The 26,669-nt window shown below is 40.1% G+C and overlaps 1 protein-coding gene across 1 annotated transcript in view; it reads left to right on the forward strand.

The window, feature by feature from the left end:
- Positions 1-26,669, forward strand: part of ca8 (carbonic anhydrase VIII) — a 63,135-nt gene that overhangs the window by 13,168 nt on the left and 23,298 nt on the right. The window contains exons 4-5 of the mRNA XM_076293368.1: positions 13,866-13,961; positions 14,098-14,160. Of these exons, the coding sequence (XP_076149483.1) occupies positions 13,866-13,961; positions 14,098-14,160 (159 nt within the window). The remainder of the gene's footprint in view (positions 1-13,865; positions 13,962-14,097; positions 14,161-26,669) is intronic.

Below are 26,669 nucleotides of genomic sequence, written 5' to 3' on the forward strand. Positions count from 1 at the left end.
GTTTGTTACTCCACTGCCTCTTAGTAAGGAAAAATGATAACTCCTAAACTAAGAGCAAATATTCTGGAATCTTTGACTAAGAGTGAGTGAGTGAGTCTTCATTTTATGGATGACGTTATTACTCATGCACAAGCTTGACTGAAGTGACCACCTTGATTGGCTGATGATTGTAACGCGAGAATGATTCCAAACACCTCCCTTACGATGATGAGTGACAGGTGACAAGGTGTGTAGCCTACACAAGGACGGAAGATGATTAATAACTGAATAAAAAGGCCTAGCCTAACGGTGGGTTTCCACACAGCGAAACACCTCGCAATTTTCGGCCAGCGAAATTTCGCCTCGGGTGCGTGACAGCGAAACCGCTAACCTTTTGACTGCAGTGTCTAGCCAGTGGTGGCAAGCGAGCTAATTAGGCTAATCAGCTAATTAAAACGTTTAAGTACTTAATGAAGATATCCAGGGGTCTTTATGCCTCGACTAAGTTGATGTAGCCTATAAACAACAATTCCTGTTCATAGAAACAACAAGGTCAATAAGACATAATATATTTCATACCTGTGTTGCAGCATGTAGCCTAGCTGTCTAGCTAGGTTTACAATGCAATTCAATGTCCTAAAATACTAGCATTTCGCCTGTCAGCTAGCTAAAAAGATTGAGTGCTTAAACTAACATATATAGTGGTCTATTTAGTGGTGTATGTGCTCTGACTAAGTTGGCATATAAACCACAATTAGTGTTAATCACATTCAAATTTCCGTGTTACAACTTGGTCAGACTTTTTTGTAACTCCCGCCTCCAAACACAAAGACCTGATTGGTCCTCATTTAAATAAAGTTAAACTTTGGCCAACTTTGTTTTGGCCAACCAGGGCGAATTTCGTCTCCATTCAACCTCAATGAGAGCGACGCGAAATTTCGGTGTGTGGAAACACAGCGTAAATGAATCAAGAGTAAGGCAAAACAAATAGCCTAGTAGCCTAATGAAACATACGGATTGATGTAGTGTCTTTGTAACATTATTAAATTAATCTGTTACTATGCCTATGCCTACGTTTGCAAAAGAGAACATTTTAATTTGATTCACAGTAATGTTACATTTAATTTACATGTTGACAATGAGTAGCCTAGTTTTGGTTGTTGTTGGTGGCGTTATTGCATGTTAGTTATGCCTACAATGCAAAATTGCTTCTTCATGATTGGAAGCTCCTGTAGCCGCATAGGATTTCAAAACATGGCGAAATGCCACAAAAACCGGTTTGTGAATAGGTCTGTGAGTTAGGAGTCCTCTCGACTTCTTTTAAGCTGTCACAGAGGTGGGAAGGTGTGATTTGTTGGGGGCAGGGCCGGATTGACTGGGCACAAATGTCTGATGGCCCCCCCCTGCCCCCCAGCCAACGTGAATCGCGAGTGCATCTGCCTCACCAAGTAGCCCGTTTCTTTACAACTAACATTACATTTAATTAAACTGCTTATAGGCTATGCCGAAAATAGTTTTCAACATTTTGAATATTAGTGTCGGGTGAATTAGGAAATATTTTCAAGTAGCCTTATGGCTGAAAGCTGCTTGGGATCCCCCCGTCAAGCAATATAACCATACAAATGCGCGGCATGCACTCATTGTTTCAAAAGAAGTCATTTCAGCTTTGTCGGAACTGAAGAGCTGTGGACGGCACGGCAGGGCAAGACCAATGAAAATAAATTAACGCAACACAACACAGACCCCGCTTCTCTCGCGTCAGTCACTGAAATGAACGCAACACAGAACCCGCTTCTCTCGCGGCAGTCACTGACAGTAGCCTACAATAAATGCATGGGGAAAAACACTTCCCCATGACAAAGACATCGTAAAACACTGAAAGTTAATATTTTACCATAGTGCACATTTTATCAATAGTTTGAATGTTGTGTGTTTCTGCTCATTGACAAATAGCGTTCAGCACAATGATTCATGCCCAATTAATTCCTCTGTTAAAGTGTTCGCCTTTGTTACACTAGTTTGATTTCGTGATGTAGCCTATATGGCCAAATATGTGACTCAGCTAATGTTAGGCTATACAATTTCCCCTCTTAAAGACAAGCTGTAGCTTATTAGACTGCCATTAAAATGCACCGACAGTAGCCTAGGCACCAGGCTATTGCATGATTTCATGCACTTAAGTGAAAAGGGCCTCGCATCTGTCAAGGTCGCACAGGGCCTCGCACCCCCTTGTGACGGCCCTGCAGCTCCTCCTAAGACAGCGGGGAAAAAGTTAAAATACGCGATAAACCCGGGAAAAGTTGACAGGTTTGTTTTGGTCCCGGTGATTATTTGTGAAATTGTGCAATTGTGCAATTGTGCTTTCCAAGGCATTTCAAGGAAGGAGTCGTAGCATGCAAGCTCCCAAATTAAGTACAGAAGGGAATTTGGAAGGCATTTGGCTGAGCAACGGAGGTTAATATGCTCTATATTTTGTCCAAATGATGTCTGTCTATCATCGTTGCACTCGGAGAAAACCGGAATGTTTCATTCTTCTACGGCTGCAAACGGGATTCACTCGCAGTTAACCAAATATTTCTTTATTAGGGCAGTTAACCAAATATTTCTTTATTAGGGCATTTCTAAACCAGTCTGCTAAAGTCTGTAGTGAAGTATGTGTAGGGTTTTCCAGGCTCCATTTCTTTTTACGAGACACCCTGCTCACAAGAGACATCTGCCGGTTGTTAGGGTTGTTGCATCGTCACTGGAAAAATACAAATTAAAGTTGCGTGATACCGCGTGATCCTGCGTGCGGACCGCGAGGGAAGCTGGCCAAATCGAAGCAATGCCCATTGTATATGGTTCATGACACATTTTTTGACTGGTGCGACGTATACTCCGGTGCAAAAATACGGTATGCATGCTTTCAAACTGGCTATAAATAGTAACAATATGTAAGGGATAATGTATAGAATGCTGGTCATTATCGGGAAATAGGTCCCGACAGGGCGAGCCAGACCTGACGCGCAGCGGAGTGGAATCTAAGTTCACTAACCAATCACAGAGTCAGGAGGTAGTGCACCCCACCCCAAGTGGGCTGAAGAGAATCGACTGTCAGAAGAACGAGGATGTTATCAGAGCCTGTTTACATTCTCTGATGTTATGCTCACAATGGTGCACACCGGAGACACGCTGGCAAAACGATTACATGGGATTAATTCAACACCAATACATGGAATTTGCTTTAAGTCTTGTGTTCTATCTGAAAATGACGTTAATTAAAATGAGTCTACTTCCTTCTGTGAACTGTCTCATATTCTAAGCAGATTCATGAGCCACACAGTGAATGTAGGCTAATAAAAAAGATAATCACCGGTGTATAATAGGCTATAGGCTACTTGTCACTGTCTTTGTCTTTGGTGTATGTGTTGAAAACTAGCATAGTTAGCTAATTATAAGGTATGGGTATTATAAGGTCTATGCCGCGAGTGGCCAGCTGTTGCGAGAGAAAATTATGACCATATGCCTATTTGCTCCGGAAAACTTAAATTGTGCTGTGAATTGTCATGACAGAGAAGTCTATCTATCTATCTATCTAACAGGTTGCACCACACAAATAGTTTCTGTCAACAACATCGCAAAAAAACACGGGCACAATTTCTGCAAAACTTGGAGTCTCCCTGTGTCCATTTAGTGAATGATGAATTTGTGCGTAGCCTAGGCTATTGCTGATGTCCTTCATTTCTTCACGTTTTCCAACATAAACAAATGCAATAATAGTCTAGTGCAGGGGTTCCCAAACTTTACCACGACATGGCCCCCCAAATACCACTAGGTTCTGGCCAAGGACCCGATGTGTTATTAAACCCATCGACAATACTACGGCAAATGTAAAAATACATTAAGCTAATCCTAATAATTATTTTAACCACAAGCACTTCGCGATGGAGCATACAGTGTGTAAATATTGCATTTGGGGCTTTCTGCTATATGAGAGCTACCAGTCATTATCATGGGAAATACAGTATAATGTTCAGATATGTGTCACATTATTATAATGGCATTGTATATCAACCCTCATAGTAATAGGTATATTTTAAATTTTTCAAATGTATTTATTTGTTGCTTTTATCTTTTCCTTCCAACTTGCTGAGGCACCCCTGGCACCCCCTCGTGGCCCCCCAGGGGGCCCCGGCCCCCACTTTGAAAACCACTGGTCTAGTGAAGTCAGAAATGACCCTCTCTAAAGGCCTCTTGGAAATCATGTTACATTAAATGCGCACTCAATTGCAATTCGAAGCAAAAAGTATCACTGATAGCCTAACAGGTAAATTGCATATTTGTAAATGTGGCGACGGCAAAGCGTTTTGTGGTTAAAGTGAATCGTAGACTATATAATAACCAAAGAAAGTAAAGAAGATGATTTGTACCTCCGTTCACCAAATAAAGGCTGTGGTTGTGTTTCTACAATATGTTGGCACAAAATATAATTTCTGTCAGAAACCAAGTAGGCTAAACGTTTTCATTGTTATCGTGAACTATGGCAATGCCCATGTTCAGTAGGCTATGTTTTTCATTTATTTAAGCAGTGACATTTGGTTTAATGCATGGGGTAACGTGACGTGCGTCAGAAAAAAGATGGGCTTGTCCCTCTAAAAATAGTGTAATTAGCAACCAGAAAAGAAAAAAAATCCCGGGGGAGACACCCCCGGGTTATTATTATTAGGTTATGACTGGCCTGTCCCCACTGCTAAAAAAAACCTAGAGGTCACGGCCATCTCATTTAAATGGTGGGAACGTCAAATGTAAGTAGGCCTATAAGTCAGAAGAGCTACATATGTGACTGATTACACATTTAATTCACCTAAACAGTGTTTAAATCCTGTTTGTACTCAGTGAAAATCTTGGACCTAGCAGTTACTGCACGAAGCACAGATTCCCTTACATGTTATCTGTTATCACAGATTTCATTCCATATTAGCCACCAACAACCGTCTAATGATGTTGTTGTTATGCATGTACAAAATACACCATTTGAACACCCATTGCTGCTGTTGTACTTCATTGTATCTACAGCTGTTAATGGGATTACTCATATTTCAAGCCGCATTTCTCCGGCCCCTTAGTTGTGATGCTTTTCATGAACTGGCCCCCATTACAAACTAATTGAATAGCCCTGGTTTAGACCATCATGGAGTTTACGTACACAGCGCAAGCACAACACACCACCAACACAACCTATATACAGTATAATACCTCCATGAACACAACCCACCCACGTTGGTACACACTCCTGGCTCTGTGATTGGTTAGTGAACTTAAATTCCTGATTGGCTAGCCAAACCTGAGCATCGCCATTGGCTATACAACAATGAAGTGCCAGAACAGTCTCAAAAGTATCCATATACTTGCAGAAAATACTTGTGCGAGCGGCAGATTCGTAAAGGCAGAATAGTTTCGTAATTGAAAGACAACAACTGTGGAAGGTTTACCTGTGGAATATATTTGTAAGTGAAGGACATATGAGTAATACTTAAAATCGTTTGTGTTATTTTTTTGTTAAATCACAAATAAGTTTTACAGTTACAAATCTTGATGCACACACACACAATACATATGAGACACTTCTCATCCCTAAGGTGGTGCAAAAGTCTGTGTAGAAAAGATTTGTAACTGTAGTACAACTTTTTGTGCGTAGAATATTGATTTGTAATTGTAGAATATGTTTGTAATGGTAAAATATTTTTAACTGTAGGATAATTTGTAGTTGTAAAACCGATCCGTACCTGTAGAATAGATTTGTGTAAGGCATATTTGTAATTTTGACAATTACAGTACAGATAATTTTTACAGTTACAAATAATTTCTACAGTTTCAAAACGTGATACACACGTACAAAACTTTTGAGTCTAATATTCTTCCATATTTTAGACTCTATCCTACAGCAAACATAATAAAACACTAGGCCTCTGCTTTATACAAGCTGCACCAGTGTCTTCTTATAGCCTTTAGCCTGAATAATTTCCTGGTCAAACAAAAAATGCTGTCATATACAGTATATTTTGGTGGGTACTGTAATATTGGATTCTTGGATGCCTTCCCATTGTCTAAATGCCAAAATGAGGACTATTACGTTTTTCCAAATAAATTAAAGCTGTAGCCTTAACATTGAGGTGAAATCATTGAGATTTGGAGACTTAATAGGCCTTTTGATTGCCTGCTAGTGGCAAGCTCTGTCTGTCTGCACCTTCCCAGGAACAAAAAAAAGAACTGGTATTAACCGGTTACCACTATTTTAAAAAAACGTTTCTGGTTTCGTTTTTGTTCCTAGCAAAATGGCAAAAGTTTTTGGTTTTCATTCCATGAACCGGTTCAAAGCCTTGCACACCAGTCCCGAAAGAAGTTGATTTCATTAAAATATGTTAGGAGACTGTCACCCATTTTTAATAAACTAAGAATGATTGTATCATCTGAATATTTGAAGATATAATTATTTTCTTCTCTGCTCCTACAATCATTAGTATACAGTGTGAACAGGATGGGTGAACTCACTGCCCCTTGTGGTATCCCTATACTAGGGATGCACGATATATAGGCAGCCGATATATTATTAGCCGATAAGTGAAAAAATGAAAATATTATTATCGGTCCGATAACAGAATTCTGGCCGATAATTTGCGCCGATATTTTTTAAAGTCCTAATTTAGGTAAGGTCCGTCTGGCTACACTGAGCTACTTGAGCTTGGTTGGCTATACTTTTTCCTCAATATAATGTCAGCGGTGTGAATGTATTTCACCACTCTAACAAAATCTGTGGATATGCGTTCATTTGGGAATCTGTGCATCTCAAAATCCTCTCGTGAATGATCCGCCATTTAACCTTACCAGAGCGGAGCTCAGCCCTATCTAGAGCCGTCTTGTGCTGGTGTGTTTGCACTTTACCGCGCTGGTCGGGGAAACAAATAAACAAACTCGTTAGTGGGACGAGTACAGTAGGCCTAGTTCTAAGTTGTGTTTTAGTATTATATTTGCATTACTTTACCTTGGGTTTTGTATTATTACCTAGAAATATGCTAACCATTCGTGCTTCAGTTCCAGACAGGTCATCATAATATGTTATTAAAACCTTTGGGGCTAACGCCTTTCATTTCTGCTGCAGCAGGTTGTGCGCAACAGAGTATACGGACATAAGATACAGTCTGAGGAGTTGCAGCTTTATCAGTGGCCAGTGGCGTAACAAACCAATGGAATGTGAAAACATTAAAAATAATTTTATTAACAGCCTGCAGGCCATGGTAATCTAATATTACTGCATTAACATCAACTCGCATGGAATTATGGGAACACTCAATGCGCTTCTTCAACCCTCTGCTGAAACTGCAAGCATTGCTTGCTTATAAACTCGCACTGCGCAGAAACAAAACTTAATGTAGCCTAACTTATTTAACCGTGCAGAAACCAAATAAAATCATTCATATGCGTACAATCCCCAATATGCGTGAATTAGGCCATTAGAAGAAGGCCATCTTACGAGCCTTTCGTTGTGCAAAATCGTTAACGATGTTCCCAATATTTAATGCTCTGGCTCTCGTATTTTCAATGGACAGGATAGCTAACCCACTGAGCCTCTCCTGCCCCATGCTGCTCCTTAGGTAGGTCTTAATAAGTTTGAGTTTGGAAAAAGATCGCTTTTCGGTCATAGGACGTAAGGCTCGATCGGTCATAGGACGTAAAGACTCAAAGACATGACAAGTTTCCCGCATACTTGCAAATCTTTGGGAGAACTGACTGATGTCCAGAGTTGCATTAAACACCCGCACTTTGAAGTATCTCTCTGCATCGGTTAAGCGCTCATCTTCCGATAGTTCGTCAAAGTGATGCTTCACTCTCCGTGCTCTAACATTTTCAAATGTACTCTGAATCCCCCATTTATTTGCGAGCGTCTGCGCTGTAGCCTTAGCCTGGTCAAAGGCACGCCGGTAGTCAGAAAGGACCTGTATAGAATTTTCCAGCAATTGCATTGCGGGGGTAGCGACGGGCCCCTGGAGGTCACGGGCCTTGGTGCGACTGCACTTGCTGCACCTACTATAGTTACGCCAATGAGCTTTATTCAGTTACCCGCAGTTGAAACTAAACCTAAGTTTCCCTCACAAACTCTGATTTGGTCGCTATACTGTAGCTTATTCCAAGCTGAGCCGTTTATGAGCGTTTAGTCCTAAATGAAAACGATTCAAACTCTCTAGCCACTCACTCGCAATTCACTGACGTCAGTTTCACTTAAAGGAGCCACACATACTGTAGGGCTAGGCTACTGTTATGTTGTTGACTGCCGTACTATTGAGGACTATTATGAGTTCTGTCCATCATTTGGTGGTAGGTAAAATTACTGCAATAAAATTATGCTTATTAAATGCTTTCCCCAAATCACTTTTCACTTTTTTTTTTTTCAAGAGTAATATTATCGGTTATCGTATCGGTATCGGCCACAACAAACCAATAAATATCGGTTATCGTTATCGGCCCTAAAATTCCATATCGGTGCATCTCTACCCTATACTGCAGGTTTTTGCATCAGAAAGTGCGCTGTTTATTCTAACTTGTTGTGATCAAGGAGTACCGTCACACCGGTGTGACGGGAATGTTGGGAAATTAACGTTCTAAAGAATATCTGGGTTCATTGAATTCAACATAGATTTAAAGGAATACCGTCACACCGGTGTGACGGGAATGTTGGGAAATGAACGTTCTAAAGAATATCTGGGTTCATTGAATTCAACATAGAATTTTAGAACCTTCAATTGTTGCGGAACTTAGAAAAAAACCTACACCTTTAAGAGTTAAGAATGAATGGAACCACCTTATAATGGTTGGCTTAACTTCTAGCTTTATCAGTTTCTAAATCAACAACAAAGAACATGTTGTGTCAAACGCAGAGCTAAAATCTACAAAGAGGACTCTTGCATGTTGCCAGGGTTTCCAGATGTTTGTTGATTGGGTGGGTCAAGCTAATGACTGCATCCTCCGTACTGCACCTGACCTGGTACGCAAACTGGAGTGGATCTAGGTGGAAGGCTTTCTCCACCTTCAGCATGCATACCATTATTTTCTCTAGACACTTCATAACATAACAACATTTGTTAGTGCAACTGGTCTTTTATCTTTATTTTTAGCTGGACACTGAACTTTAGGTATCGGTATTACGATGGATTTCTTCCACAGAGCAGGCACCATGCTGCTGTCTAAAGATCACTGGAATAAGGGATAGGAGCTCACTTTGTTGAGAGTGTTGCTGAGATATGAGCTCACTTCCTGTATTGCAGCAGTCCTAGAGGCCAATGATGCAAATTTCCTAGTGCATCCTCACAATCAGGTACTAAGTCCCTGTACCAAGTTTGGACTTTGTACATCAAAGTGTTGCTGAGATATGAGCTCACTTCCTGTGTTACAGCGCCCCCTATAGAGACCAAATGATACCAATTTCCTAAGGCGTCATCACAATCAGGTAACAAGTCCCATTACCAAGTTTGGACTTCATACATCAAGGCTATAGGTATCTTTTGTGAGGCTTGGTCTGAAGATCATCAGTACCAAGTTTCGTGAAAATTCGAGATTTTTGGTGCTAGGCCCCCAAACTAGCAAAAATAGCAAACATGGCTACCATCTGGGTCTGCACGGTGGCAGGAAAAAGACGAAGAGATGTAAGACACCGTGTCTTTACCTTACGATGATTTTGGTAGGCCTACACCAAACATAGATTTGCGCTCCAGAGTTCGGCATATAAACTCTGCCATTAGACCCTGAATATCCAGATCATCCAACATTTCTTCGTTGACGTGAAGCAGTGCCATGCAATAGACACTGGTAAACAGATGAAGAAATGGATCAGCTTTTCCACCTCACTGAAGAGCCCTCTTGTTTGTGGATGTAGAGCTGATACAAAGCGAGCAAGTTCTTTGACTGAGTGGAATGCTTGTTGTTTGGTGAGGCCAGGAATGAGGGAGGGTGAGGACCTGCCCATATCACTGTTGATAATGCACTCTTAAAATAAACAACTCGCCATGGATTTCTGACGAGGGGCCTATTGCACAAAACTAGGATAAGGGATTAAGCCGGGATATCTTGGTTATCCTGGCTCAATTTATCTGTGATCCAGTTGCACAAAAGCGGGATAGGGGGCAGCAGGATATGTTATGGTATAAGTTACCATGGCGATTTATTCTGTGGAGCTAGCCTGCTCCAGACCAGGCTAAGTTCCAGGATCTATTTAATCTCATCCCTTATCTCAGTCAGCAGTCACCACAAACGGAAACCAATAGTTATTCCACTGCCCACTACACATTGTTATCACATATACCTAGACCCACTGTCATTATTTAAACGTTTGTGATCATTAATTAGCTCTTACATACTCGCCATTCCCGAGCTGTCATGCGACGTCACGGGAGTGCCTAACCGTTTTGCGCGTGGTGGTCGCGGCACTAGCTGCAATATTCTCCTAAACAGAGGTGTTGCTGTTGTGAAAAGGCTATCGCTACCTACTTCACACCGTAGAAGAAGCAATGAAGCCATGGTGAATCTGTGATCAGTGGCGGGGTCTATTTGAGGGAGCCGTGAGCGCGCACTTATCCAGGATAGGTTTCACCTGGCTTGATGAATCCGTGTCTGCTCATCCTGGCTTGGTCTCTGTGCAACCAATTAAGCCTGTACGCTCTTGTTTTGGATTCATTGAGCGCAGCTCAGTAACTTATCCCGGATGTCTTAATTCTGCTTTTGTGCAATAGGCCCCAGGTTTCTCTTGGTCAGTGGCATAATGTGTTTTAGGTAGTGTACAATAGCGTAGTGTACGATAGCGATTTTTAGACAATGTGCCAGACCCCTCCTCATGTCGTTAATTGCCATACCCTTTGGCTCAAAAAAAGAGACGGGCATGGCGGAAAAACTCGAGTCTACGATAGGAATAAGCTTTGCGTTGTGATGATTATAGACTTTAGACTGCGCTTTAGACCGTCATATTAGGGCCCAAATAGTTTTCCCTTGATATAAAGGCTGATATATGAAGTATGCAAGTATTATCGCATTATACATTCCAAGATATTATATATATATGGGTAGTTAGACCTATACAAATAGCATTTATAAATGGCCCTTACAATGACCAAGATAAGTAAGTAAAATTACACTGAAAATAGCTAAGGTCCCAAAGTGTATGCTTTGTGTTGCCCAGATATCCACTACAGGTATGCTGACCTTTCACCATAGATTTTCAAGCGATTTCATGTTCAGAAACTAAATTTCCGGACGGAAAAGACGGAATTTGGAACTGGAGTTGTGGAGTGCTCCCATTATCTTAATAATTTACTGTAACAGCCAGGATCGAAACTAAAGTGTTCCGTTCGTGAGTCTGCTGCAATAATTAGCTTCCACTATAATCAGTGGAACCGGCTACACCAGACGCGGCATGTATGTTCAAAAAAATTAGACCAGTTCTCTAAAACAATTTTTACGCTATGCGAAAAGAGCGCTTCAGTTGCAGACTAGGTGTAGCCCGGGCCTAAGATGGCAGTCTGGGCAGGGCTAACTCCAGACTAACTTTTTGCATTGGTTGCACTGGTGTGCCTAATTAATAAAAAAAAATAAAAAAAATTGGGTGCACCTACATTTTTCCTCAATCACGCCCATTCTAACACCACAAAGTCACCTTTTCTATCGCTCTCCATATATATTCCGTGTCTAAACTGCTGTCAGAACATAGACCAGGAATGACAGTATTGATTTGATTTGGGGACCCACACACACACACACATACATTTAAATACTTCATATTGATTTTTAAATTACACTAGAAGAGATAAGTGTCTTGCAATCAAGGGCGTCTGAGCCTCGCCCCACCCATATTTTCATAATTGTTAGTTTTGCCATGCAAAATACCAGTGCTGTTTTAAAACTGTTTATGTCCATGTCAAATCCATTCCACTTAATTACAAATGCTACAATGAAATTCTATCCTGATCTCAGGTTTTCATTGCTACTTGCTCCTCACAGCACACATGTACACACGCGCACACACACACACAAATGAGTGGTCAAATTCTAGTACTGAGGTAGCTGTTTACACACTGCCCAAAACACTTGCGTTTTGATTCGTTTTGATTACAGCGGCTGTGGCACTTGGTAACGTAAAATCCGTGTTTAAGTCAATAAAAAACTGCCTACATTTAGTGAACAGTTTTTATGAGTGCTTTTCTGTTAATATTTGGGAAACTGCAAGTAAGGGGCTGCGACCTCACTGCCTAGGCTGCAAAAGTGCCACGGGCGCAGCAAATTCACTTCAGAAACAATATCTTTAGGTTCAAGATATTCAGACTGGCCCAAAATGTTAACGGCCCACCGGGAATCCTCCCGAAAGCCCCCAATTAGCCACTCCTGGCCTGCATTCAAAACATTAAAGAAATTAATTTAACAGATATTGCAACTGCATGCAAGGTCAACTAGGCCTATATCATGAGGTTAATAAAGCTGGTTTTGAACGAATCATTGAATCAAAAGCTTTACTTTAGAAGTATCTAACAACCTGTTAAAATGTACCAGAATTCCGGAAATTGCGTTTACCCAGTAACAATTTTTGGTTATTAGAATGTTAGGAGAAAATTTTTTCTTCGTTATGGGAACGTTGCTTAAAAGTTGCAAATGTTCTCCTATGGTTTGCCAGGAACGTTTTTCTGACGGAAATACTACGTTTTTTTTTGGTTGTGTTTTGCAGAACGTTCTCCTATTCGTTTTATGGTAACCTAGGGGCAACCTTAGAGAATGTTACTATTTGGTTGCAGTAACATTCCCCTAACCATGTGACGTGACTTTGCACTTTGCCCAGCATTTAAATTATGGCTATTCATGTATTAGATAAATGAATAATTAAAAACAAAGGGAAGGAATATTGACTTGTCTTAGCCAATCTCAAGGAGAGGCTGCCAAACCAAAGATATTTTCGATTGTGAGAGATACAGAGGGGCAGGCAGAAAGAGAGAGTGAGTCTCTCCAAACAAGATGATGTTGTAGGTGGCAGGTTATAGCCTATTTGTACATGATGTAGCCTACACAGGTAGCCGAACCGAAATAACAGCAGGAATTGTCATAACCTTACCATATTTCACAGAACATACAAGTTGACCTGATGAATATACAATTTGACCTGTCCCACAAATAAAAGGCTTTGTGTTAGTCTGTCCTATTAGCGCATACATGCAAATAACACATATCAAAATCTAATTGACCCTCTAAAAAACACGTCATAATCAGGAATTTTAACCAAGTCATGGTACCAATGAGATTTTTGGCTTTCAATTGAGAACCCCTAAATCAACTATATTACTTATGGTTATGGTTATGGTATTTAGCAGACGGTTTTATATAAAGAGCGACATACAAATAACAATACATTACATAAGGAAAATTCCGGTATTTAGCAATTTGTGTCCCTTTTCTGGTTTGTTTTGGATGAACTAGTGGTGGACACCGAAATTTTGACGATTGGTCCTGTCTCAACTTTTCTGACTCGTTTTGAATCGTCTTTGACTACTTCAGAGTGGCTGCCTACAGGCATGCACAAACATGTCCTTAAAACAACCCTTAACGTTCGTTTTCAAAACTGTGCAACTCACCGAGTGGTTAGAACAACGTAGTAAGGGCGATTCAAAACGAGTCAGAAAAGTCGAGACAGGACCAATCATCAAAATTTCGGTGTCCACCACTCTAGTTCATCCAAAACAAACCAGAAAAGGGACTCAAAGTTGCTAAATACCGGAATTTTCCTTTAACAGTAAACAATTACATACTTATAGTATTATATTATATGGCACTAGAACATTTATCACCATTGTAATAATGTGTAATAACTCTTGGTGTTTCAGCTGCATCTTATCCACTGGAATTCAACACTCTTCAACAGTGTAGAAGAGGCTCTTGGGAAGAAAAATGGTGTTCTCATTATTGCTCTTTTTGTGCAGGTATAGCACAGTCAATCAAATCACAGTACTCTCTAATTAATGTATCAGCAATCATTTCTGCAATATTTTATCCATAACATTTATTTTTTCCAATGTTATGTTGACCTATGACTATTACTTAAATCTGTGTCAAAAGATAGGGAAAGAACATCTTGGACTGAAAGCCATTACTGAGGTCCTTCAAGATCTACAGTATAAGGTGAGTCACTGATTTTATTTTATTTTCCTATGATTTATTGGATTAGTAAGAGAAACAGGACGACACTGAATTTTATGTTTACGGCAAATGGGACATGATACACATTCATGATATAAATTCAGGGCACATGCTGGATAGGCAGAAGGTGCAGCTAGGAGATGGTCCAGGAACGATAAACACACTCTTGTGGAAATATTTCCACAGCAATGAATTGATTGATTGATTCATTCATTCAGACTGCAATGCTATACAGTAACTTAAGGATGATTCTAGGTACAGTTTATTAACAACATTTATATTTTTCATTAGCATCTGGTCTCATACTGTCTCTTTAATCAAGGAAATAAATCTGGTAGCCTACTACTGCTTTCTGGATTATTCAACAGGTTGCTGATATTTGGAAGCAACATGTTGACTGGCTGGACGTGTTTATACTCGATTATCGAGTCTGAGCCAATGAACACTGAAATACAAAAAACACTGACTTTTTTGGTGCAAATACTGAATAGACAACCAGAAGAGCAATAGAGCTCTACAGCCCCTCCTCCAAGAGCACTTAGTTTCCGGAAGTAAGTTTCCCATTAATTTCTCCAATCGACGTCTGGAAATATCCATATACAGTGGGTACTGGTTAAAAATGGACACTTTTACGAAAAACGTGATTCACGCAGCTGCGTGAAATGTAAGTACAACTGCAGCCGCTTGGGGGCAGCATAAGTCCGCTGTGGCGTTCCGCGGTCGAACCGGACGGAGTGTTCGACAGCAAGGGCTGTGATTGGCCGAGTTTTCATTGTGTTTTTGTCTGTGTTTTTTGCAGCCCCTGCAACATCCTAGTCCACTGTAGCCTATAAGCTTATAAGCCACTAAGTACCCTATGTCAAACATAGTTTTTTATTCAGTGGCAGGATTTCTTGATTGTACAGTGCCTCTGTCTCTCAGTAATGTTTTAAAATGAGAGCTTCGTCAGCTGGCAGTAGGCTACTTTGTCGGCAGTCATGAGCTAGTGCAGCTAGTGCAGCTGTTGTCTGACAGTCGAGTGGGTTAATGCACGTGTCTCCAGAGCAGGCCAGGGGCCTCATGTACAAAGACTTGCATGGATTTCATACCAAAACATTGCGTACGTGCAAACCTGAAAAGTAGCATACGCACAAAAAAATCCTGATGTATGAAACTGTGCGTACGCAGCATTCCACGCAACTTTTCTTTGTACATCCCGATTAACGTGAAATTAAGGGCACATGCACGAGCATTACACTCAACCCTCTTTCCTCCCGCAATCACACTCATTTTAATATGCTAACTAGAAGGCCACTCGAGAGCGCAGACCTCCGCGAAGACAAAATGGCCTATCCCGCAATATTAATAACAATGAAAACTCATTTGTGGATCCGTTCATACTCAAACCTGCTCCAAAGTTTAATAATTGAAATCATCAAATTAAAAAAAATATCTCCAGCGAATGCGAGGTAGAAGTGTTTATCCGACGAAATGGCAAGAATCTTACGTCTTTATCATCTGTAATTAATAACAAAAAGTGGCTAGCTATAGGGTCAGAGACCGTGGCAGAATTATTGGTCAGTCTGCAAGTAGGTGACAGGGTTCGCATAACTGGGTTTGATGCATTTGAACCATTACAACACAACTGCATTAATTAAAAAAACATTAAATCAATCGTGTCCAAGTAGGCTGCCACGCATCACGCACTCGGGGTGGAATAAACAAAGTTGATCCAGGCCACATCGCCACAACATTACGATGTCTAGATCATATCCCTATATTTTCACACAAGTGTAACAACAATAATGCAAATGTTTACTCGAGGAAAGTCAAAGTATCCTATGCAGTCAATCACACTAAGGGAAATAACTTATATCCGCGCTTATTAGTCAGCCTATCTATTCTATCTAAATGTGTAGGCTATATGGGTTTCACATTCCCTTTTAATTCGTATCCTCTAATAAGTCTACAGTTGTCATTATAGATAGGTTGTTGCATAATTTAGTAGAATTTGAGCATGTTGCATGTCCATTTATATAGAAACATAGGCCTACTTTCGAAGTGTTATACTTTTTAATAACCCATGTTCAGGGATGGGCACAAATGCATCAAAATGTATTTCCAAATAAAACACCAAATACCCACCTTAAAAATGTATCAAAATAAGCTACAAAATACAGCAGCCAAAAAATGTATCAAAATAAAATACTGTATTTTTGTATTTTCAAAATACTACAAAATACTTCTTTCTAAAAGCCTTTTTCTTCTATCCCTTCACTTGTACACTTCCTGGAAAAAACATCTGAAAGCAAGAGACTCCTTCCATAATCAGTCAACAGATTAGATATGCTGAACCCTAATGTTAGACATCCCAATATAAACCTTTACCAGGGTCGGCACCAGCGAGCAACCGGTGTGTGTGTGTGTGTGTGGGGGGCAGGGGGGTTATGAGCACTGACAAAAAGGGGGCACCTCACCTCACTTTTATTAGTTATTTTTCCAAAATTGCCATAATAAAGAGCATCCTTCGAGCCTTTTGGATAAAAACAATATGATCATGGGGGAAAATAGTGCAAGAACGTAGGCTATGCGATTGCTCGAAATGTTCTTTAAAGTACAGAACTAATTCTAGCCCATTTACAAAGTGGCTAGGCAGAGAAGTTTAAGAGCGAACAGGACACTCTTTTAGCTTTTACTATTTTGTGCTGCTCTGACAGTCCACTTTTATTGACTGTTAGTCTACTGTTTTTGAGTTTGGGGATGTACCGACTCCACAATTGTTGCACTTCCCAGCCAGTTGGTGTAATAGATTGCCCACTATGAATCAGTGACAATAACTCAAAGACAAACAATCCAAATGGATGACTTATTTAGAAATGTATACTTGGTAGCATTTTAACCTTTTAAGTTATTTAACACCATCACAACCACACTTATGGTGAGTTTCATCACAGTTGAATAATTTTGTATACACCTGAAACTGGTGTGTGCACAACCTCTATCAATGTAAATACATAAATAAAGTAAAAAAAAAAAAAAAAAATCAGGTTGTCACATTAATACCATCCAATCAGTTAAGCCAATTAGAAGCCAATAATTATTACATTATCAATCATTTCTTATTTAAAATGTGCAAAATTGGAAATGTCCTTGTTTGAGGTATCTTGTCAAGTTACCATAGCACTGAAATATTTCACAGCTCAGAGAACATAGACAAATTTAAAGTCTAGAAAAAAACTGTAAAACAGAAAAAAGAAAGGAAAATAGCAAACTCAAGTGTTGCAATATGAGCTTGTGAACTCAAGTCTCATGCCTTTAAGCACAACTAACTTCTCAAAACAGTGTTGCATTCAGACGACGCCTGTTAATCAGTCCAGTAAATGAAATATACGCTCTACTGGAGCAGAGGGGCTTGACCATGTGAGGGTGCCACAGACAGAGACCAAGATTTTGTGCTTTATAGATAGTTATAGATGTCATCACAGTGTTTCACAGAAAGTATTTTACAGTATTTTGAAAATACAAAAATACACAACACTGAAGTATTTTGATACAAAATATGAAGGCATTTTCATCATCTCAATAAAATACAAATTACTACGTATTTTAAATACATGTATTAGAAATACTGCCCATCCCTGCCCATGTTTCACAATATACTGTGCAAATAAAGGCCTAAACTCGCGATCAACTAATGTTGTTGCGCTGCATTGCCTCTAAGTGTCGCCAACTGACGATACACATTGGAAATGTGCGTACACTAGACACAAAGTTTGCGTCGAGGACCGCACATTCTCACGTTCAAGTCAGTCTTCGTACATCCATTTGTTTTTAAAACATAACTTGCATCTTTCCATTCCAACCATTATTAGGCCTAGGCCTATTTTTATCATTTTTTTTGCAATGCGTTGCTCATGGCAAGACTTGTTTACAAGACGTTTGGTGATTAATTGATAGCTGTTTTTGGGACACGTTAAAATTTCTTTATAATTAACGCATACGGGGAGTAAAACGACTTGTTGCCGTTTTGGGACATTAAGCTATGTTAAGCTTTTTCACGTTAAGGATTTTATCAATTTATTTATATATTTAGGCTACTTGGATAAACCCTGGATACTTTTATTGCCACACAACAATAGTGGTGGTATTTGTTGTTACATTAGCTTCAGAAAGCACTGCTTCAGAAAGCTGCACTGCTTGTGAAAGAAGGGGGTGGGGGAGGGGGGCTTAACGTGAAAAAGCTTAACGTAGCTTAATGTCCCAAAACGGCAACAAGTCGTTTTACTCCCCGCAGGTCTTCATAGCCTGAATGGTAGGCTAGAGGAAGTGGGGGGAGGGGAAGATGGGATGACCAGAGCCGTGGAGCTGGGCTATGGACGGACTAAGCCTATGTGCAGAGTTCCTGACACAAGAAAAAGTGTGTGGTCCACCATGAAAGCCTTATCCCTCACCCGCGCATCCGAAATGGAAAACAGGCTATACCATTATGTCATTTAAGACTTAGTTTTCTGTCTTTGACTTAAACTATTTTATGGAAACGATTGGGAAGAACAGTTGTGCTATTCAGAAAGCATAACTTCTATCGTCTTTCCAGGCACACACAGCTCCTTACCATATATAGCCTATCGACTGCCTAAACAGATTTTCTGTTGTTCCTTTAAGTGGCCTATAGCAGAACAGGCAAGTACGTTCTTTTTCGTGCAAAAGGCACATTAGGAGAACATCGCAAAAATTAAATAAAAAAAATGTCAAGTCAATGTAAAATGGAAGCAGGAGCAGGGAGAGTTTGTACCTCCAAAATGACTCTATTGCAGAGATCAGTTCGTCTCTGCTCTTGGGTTTGGCCTCGCAGCGAACTCAACCCTTTTGTTGCTTGCAGTTTGTTAAATAAAGCGCTGCAGATTACATTATTTATTTCTGATTAATTGCGACTTTCGATATCTTTTGCAACATCTGCTTGTTAGGCTGGGCTACTGTCAATGTCCTTGTACAGGTAAATGTTCAACAATTGCTGGTGTACAGGCTATAATCAATTAGCTAAATTATTTGTCCAGCTGTTTAAATTTTTTTTCGTGCTACATTCAAACGCAAAAAGTGCTTTGATATATTTTTCGTTGTCATTTGAACGTCGGCAAGCAGGCATGTTGCGGTTGCAATTTAAAGCCTGTGTTGCAGGTTAACCACCACTGTTGATTAATGGGTACATAAAGCACTTAATATATGTATATCATTTTTAAAAATGTCTCCAAATGGTGTTAAATGGCAGTTTTTGTTGTTTTTAGCATTAGCGGGGTTTTTTTACGCAATTCAGTGATGACGTCACGTTGGGGACTACATGATCTGCGCTTCATTCATTTCAATGCATTTCAATGGACATCGCGGTTACACTTTCAACATAACGTTTGTATATTTACACTTCGAATTTCGTCACAGCATTTATATCACAGCTACCCTATGATCTACCAATGGTAATAACGGTGCCTGATATCAATTTAGCAATTTTTTCTGAATTTCGGGAGGTCTCGTTTTGGAGGGTATGTTTTACATTCATTCCTAACGGTCGCGTACACTTTCAACATAAAGTTTGTATATTTACACTTCGAATTTCGTTACAGCATTTACATGACAACGACCCTATGGTCTAACAAAGATAACAATGTCTTCCGATTTTAGTTTAATGCAATTTTCTGCCTCGTTATGAGGCTACATAATGCACCTATTCAGTTCAATGCATTATGCTTATAATGTTACGACACTTTTTTTGTTACTGTCAGTGAACAGCACCGAGTGAAAGTCAACATTTTCTTTATATCTAGTGATAGTGATCATGTCGTTAGTTCAGATAAGTAGGCTACCGGGCAAACTTAGTCAGAAGATCAGAATATAAAGCATCATGATAGCTAGCTATGGGCTAACTTTCCAGTCCCACCTGTGAGCCACCCCTGTTGTTGCAAACTTAGCTTCTAGCCGCCGCCGATTAGGCTGGTCGTGTCTTCAGCATGAATAGTTTCGATAACTACTGCTCGTGATTGATTGCCATTGACATCGTCAGGGTACGGCTTACCAAAGAGGGAGATAATATGGGCAAGTCGCAGTTTTGCAGGTGCTTGTGTGGGCTGTGCCGTCCCGATGGAAACTGGTGGAAAGCTGCAGTAACTAGGGAAGCGAGTGCATTTTGGCCGCTGGTCGAGGAGCTCCCCCCGTGACCAGCATATGACATGATCTATCTAGCTATCTATCTACCTGTCTATATACATATCTAGGCTATCTATAGCCTATCTATAATCTGCGCTATCTACTGCTGAACAATCCCTTACTCGTCTCTCTTTACTCCTCTCTCGTTACTCTCAAGGTGGGCTTTGGTCTGTAGCCTCCCCAAGGTGACGTAATGCAATGCATTGTGGGGGAAAGGAGAATCACTTCAAACGCTGTGAAATAGTACCTGCTTTTTCGTATTATATTCCGTTTTGTGATACCCAACAACATCAAATACAATGGATAACAGTTTAAATGTTTATTACCAACAAGCAAATTGTGCAAATTCGTTGGAAAATGAACCCTGCAACACGGCCTTTAAGTGAAATTTCTAGAATATCCCAACCTATCCCACTCTGAGTTGTTTCGTTAAGATAAAATTCTTATTTAAATTTTGGGTTCGGCAAAGGACGTTTTTTGCCTTTTTTATTCATGCCCTTTGCAACTATGCTTATCCACCCTGGCAAACTTCGACCACTGCATGATGATACTGCTTTTATTACACAACGGAGAAATAGGCGATTGGGCTCATCCTTTACAGCAACAGGACACAATATCCCTCCAACTCTAGCCTCGCCCGCCACTTGTTGCCTTCTCTCACTAGCTCAAAAATGCTGTCATGTAGGCTAGGCCTACTTTCTAAATATTCAACAATCGGAAGCAGCTGCAATTGTAACAGGACATTTTGAAAGAGACCTTTATGGAAGCGCTGCTGCCCAGCTCGCGCACCCTCCCTCACAATGTTGAATGGTGACACGCACACAAATTGCAAAACATTGAACTGCTTTGAGTGAAGTGCGCTTGCGAGTTGCGTTCCTTCTGTAATTAATTATACTAGATGCTCTTCTTCACACTGAAAACAGTGGCAGTCCTTGCTTGTAGCCTATAGCCTAACATATTTTTTTGGAATCAATTCCAACATCAGACTAGTCATTAGCTAGTTAGTTGTGCACTGTTTCCCACTCAGTAGTAAGGTAACAAACAGCCTACTCCAATGAATTCAATTTTTTTGCCAATATTCTTGTCGCCCTCCCAGAATTCTGAATATCTTTGCTCGCACACTGTAGGAACTGTAACATGATTAATGACACGTTACTCTGCTGCTCAACTATGAGTAGCTTAGAGAAAGAATCTCTCGTGTGTAAGTTCACTCCAAATTGGCCTACCCCATATACTGCACGACAGTAGGCTATTTCTATTTATCTATAAAATTACCACATGCTTTTGTTCAACTTTATGAAGCAGAATTACGCAGGCTATTTGCACACATTTTGTTTGCGCAAGAAAGAGAAAATAAAGCGCACATGATTTTGGGCTGCACTTTGAAACTTGTTCCGGCGCCCCTGCCTTGTTGCCCTTATGATTTCCTTATAACTTTCTTATACTAAATAGGAAATGCAAACAATAACAAGCCCAACCCTGGAACTGACTGACTCTCTGTCTCTCTCTCTCGTGCGTGCGCGCGCTCTAAGCAGCCTACGTTTCAAATTATTGTAGCCTAAGGTAGCCTAACGTTCAAGTTAGATCTGCTGCATGAAGGAGAGTGAGGAATCCCGTGTCCTGCTTTTATATTTGATAAATAGGTCCAATGCATGATCCGAATAATGGTTTCATATTTGTTAGTCAACTTAGCAAAATACATTCGGGGCTACACTAAATACATCCGGGGCTGAAGCCCCGGCAAAATCGGCTGGCGATGCCCCTGATAAGATATATAAACTCACGCTATTGTATTATCATATCTTTGGTAATGGCTCAACTGTCTCTGATTGTTCTACTGACTTGGAAACTGGATGCGTCATGGAAGCAGTAAGTCAAGTCGCATCAAAAATAGTAGGGGCAGAACTCCCAAGAGCCACCTGGTGGTTGTTTGGGTCAACTGCAATTTGTGCCATTTCTGCCGAGAAAATTTCTGTGTGATTCATGCAGGAAACCGTCCAAACTTAACTGATACCCACTGTATAAAGACCATGTCTTAGGCTAACCAGCTACAGTACGACGTGACTCATAATCACACAACATATCATTTCGAGCAAAAAACGAAGAGAAAAATTAAACAAAGGCAACTTTCAAGATGAGAAAAACTGTTTTTATCGGATGGTCACACATCGGTTCTGAAAGCCTTGTTATCCATCTTGATGTCTGCGAGTAAAGAGACGACAAGCGTGGGAACAGTGGCAAAAACATTTCCACGGCAATGGCGATCTTTACCAATCAAAGGCTCTGTTTTTACACATTAGGATTTTTTGGTTAGTGTAGTACTTTTCCGTTAAATCGCGAATAATAATTTTTTTCTTAAGGCGAGACACGGCAGGTGAAAACATCGTTTTTTCATGCACTGGTCAATTTCGAGATTTTGAGCTAGTCTGTTACCTTAGCATGTATTCTATCACACTACTACAACAAAAAAGTCCGATTTACACATTTACACATTATATTGTGTCTACTCGCACCTGTATATTTATCCTAAATTCAGCAAAAGTTAGCATTCTAACCTTGCATGCACTCCCGCGACTGTGACACCAAAACATATCGTGTGTAGTACCGTTGGAAAGTTCTGTTTTTCCTGTATCACGCTATGTGATCCATATATGGACACTTCCTTTGTATCAGCAACCAATCGCGAAAGTTCAAAGACGAGTCTAGGCTGAGAACGGAATCTCATTGGCTGTCTTTCAAGGCTGTTTTCTCAAAATGAGTTTCCTCTCCCACTCTGAGCAAGGAAACTCCACTTCAGAAGCACTTACATACACCAAACTTTCTAGACTTATGCCTAACTATATTTCGAAGATATTTACAGAGGGGTTTGTTGATATATTATTCCTAGCCTGACTTACATGACATTTTATGCCTAAAAACATGGCAAAAATCGATTTTTTAGGGCTATTGACATTATATTCTGATTTACAGGATAACTAAAGTAGATATTCATAAATCCCTCTGTAAATTTTTCAACATCTATTATCTGAACACAATGAAAACATAATTTTGAACCTGGCTGTATCCAATGCTCAGGTTTCTTGTTTTAAAATGTATGCAAATTAGCGCATATTTAATTAGATAATGCCTAATTTGCATATGTAAACATTAAATTACAGAAAACTTGTAATACATTTTTTTCTCATATTAATGTAAGTAATCAACTGGGTAAGTTTCATAGTGATATCTGGTTGTTAAAAATTTTACCCTATTCACCTGTAGTGTCTCGCCTTAAAAACAAGGTTGATGCTAACCTGACACCGCCAGATGGATTTGCTCCGCATATCCATCTGGGAACTTTTCATTGAAGAACTTTTGGGAAGGGGCGGAAATACTGGTTAGCTGATTGGATAAACCATCTGTCTATCACCACCTTTGTTGGTTATCGACGGGCCAAATCAACCAATTAGATGAACAAAGTATTCTTCTAATGCCGTTTAACATACAATTAAGTTAGGTAACGTGACAAACGTTAAGATGTTTTAACTTACCATTTATGAACCTAATCAACGCCAATTCCCATTGAGTTTTCACGGTAGGCCCTACACTTCTGAAGATAGTATATTCCTCCATTATGAACTGGAATCAGCCGTGGAGGATGTCGTGGAGCTGCATGGCTGAGACTCATAGCTTCACAGCTTACCCAGGAATACTTTCTAATTTGAATAAAACTTGCGCGATAGCTATGCTCATCTCTGTGGATGCCGTCATGTTGTTCGTTGCGTCACACCTCAACCCGCCTCAAAGCCAACGCTGATTGGACGTTCGTTTGGTGAACTGCTCCAAATTCTGTTTAACGGAAAGTATCCAGACTGATCTGCGAGTGAAACCCTGAAGCTCGCGAGATCAGGATGGTCTCACGAGGCTAGTTTGATGCCCCATTAACTTATGGCATCTATATGAGCATGTACAATAGCTTAGTCATGTCGTATCTGGTATTAAGTCTACCATGGACAGTTACGATTTTATGGCTTATACTCCATTTGTCAATGGAGAAATTGTATTGTATTCTTACTTCCACAATCGGCTGTGGGCGGGACTGTTGCGGTCTATTGACCCTTCGCTAAGTCCCACCCTCTTTAGTTACTGTAGCTATGCCTGACAAGCTTTCACACCCTGCACGTCTATTCGGTTATAAAGTGATGATGCAATAACGGAATAATAAATCTCTTTCTGGGTCCAACGGCTTTCAGAGTCAATTGTTTTTCTCCATAGACAGTAAAATAAAATAAAATCTGCTATTCAGAGTAGCTTTTAAGAAAACTAGATGTACCGCAGAGCGGTACAAAATATGACCGCCGCCCAGTCCAGCACATTTTTTCCACAAAAATAAGTCATGCTTGTCAAATTGTGTTCATTTCCTACTTTGTTCCTTTTTTGTGTGTTTGTAATTGAGTGTGTGCAGAGTGTGTGGGGTTTTTTGTGTATATGTGTTTTGTGTGTGTTTATGTGTGTGTGTGTTTGTGTATGTAGGTGTGTTTGTATGTGTGGGTGCATGTGTGTGATGGTGTGTGTGTGTATGTGTGTTTATGTGTTTGTGTGTGTGTGCGTGACGTGTGTTTTTATGTGTATGTGTGTATGTGTGTGTGTGTGTGCATTTGTGTGTGTCTTTATGTATGTGTACATAAATAAAGCAAATCAGAGAACCACCTACTCTTTGCGATAAGTGCCATGGGATCTTTAACAACCATGGTGAGTCAGGACCTCAATTTAACATTCATGCAAAGGAAAACATCTCCTGCAGTACAGTGTCCCTGTCACTACAGTAGGACATTGGGATTGATATTTGTTTGGTGGCTTTTGGCCACAGGAAAGAGTGCCACCTACTGGCCAGCCACCAACACCACTTCCAGCAGGAACCTACTTTTCCAAGGAAGTTTTTTATCCAAGTACTAACTAAGCCTGCTTAGCTTCAGTAATTCAGCAAAGTCAGGGTATCTGCTGGTCTGGCTGCTGGATAAAAACAAAAAGTGAAAAGGCATATATTATTCTAACCGTCTCACTGAATTGCATTATGCACACTCAATTCTCACTGGTATCTGCTAGACAACAACTACCAAAAAATGATTAGTTCATAGATTTTACATGAAAAATACATTTTATACAACCCCACCCCCATCTTGCCTGTGTGCGTGTACGTGTTTGTGTGTGTGTGTGTGTGTGTGCGTGTGTGCATGTGCTTGTGGGTGTGCCTGTGTGTGTGCATGTGCATGCATGCGTACATACAGTATGTCTACTGTGTGTGTATGTGTCATACGTATGATTACTGTGAATGTATGTGTGTGTGTGAATATCTGTTTATGCACATGTGTGCATATGGAATGGGTTAACATGACCCCTGGAGGCAAACATACACAAAAAATTGGTCATCCTAGGCCCTACGGTTCTCAAGATATTCACAGAAAACTCTGTTGGTGTACGGTCACTAAATGTACACATAAATTAATTTATTGTATGGGCCCCCATGAATGAAAGTCCACGAAACTTGGCATGCATTCAGAGGGTGTCATAATGATCCTCTACACTTTCAATTTCGTGCAGTTTTTTTTTTTTAAGTACATTTTTATTGAAGGAAAGTTTCGTAATACAGGGTGTACATTGTGACACATCCTTCTTTTTTGTTTTTGTTTTTTCCAAATAAGGAACCCAATCCCACCCCACCCACCCATACACACTGCCTTAATATGAAATTAAAGAAAAGTAATGTATGCATAAAAATACATAAAAAATAGAAAACAAAACAACACATAGCACGTCTCGTTTCTGGTTAGTATGTCTGAGCACAACATACATATACCCATGTACACACACAGTGCATATATTAACAACTATACAGACAAATATGTACATGTATACATGCAATTTTTTAAAAGAGAGGAACAAAAAAAAAAAGAAAACAACGCACGTATGCCGAGCCATAATATGTGATCCTAAGGGAGAGTGGTGAGGGTTTCAAAGTATGAAATCAGTGGATCCCACAGTTTATGAAATGCCTTTATTGACCCCCTGGTGAAATATTAAAATTTTTCTAATTTTAGGAAGAGCATTAAATCACTGAGCCAAGTGGATGCTTTTGGTGGGTGAGGAGATTTCCACTTTAGAACTAACCTTCTTCTAGCCAACAGGGAGCCAAATGCGAAAGCATTTTCCTGAGTGGTTGTCACTGGGAGTTCAGGATCCACTACTCCAAAAATGGCAAGTTCTGCAGTGGGCTGTATATTAGTACCAAAAGCATCGTTCAAGGTTTCGCAAACGCCTGACCAAAAATCTATTCGTTT

The sequence above is a fragment of the Alosa pseudoharengus genome, unplaced genomic scaffold, assembly GCF_046254945.1.
Source record: "Alosa pseudoharengus isolate Yale_2024_CS ecotype anadromous, Long Island Sound unplaced genomic scaffold, YU_APseudo_1.1 YU_APseudo_1.1_scf_2, whole genome shotgun sequence".
Classification (NCBI taxonomy): domain Eukaryota; kingdom Metazoa; phylum Chordata; class Actinopteri; order Clupeiformes; family Clupeidae; genus Alosa; species Alosa pseudoharengus.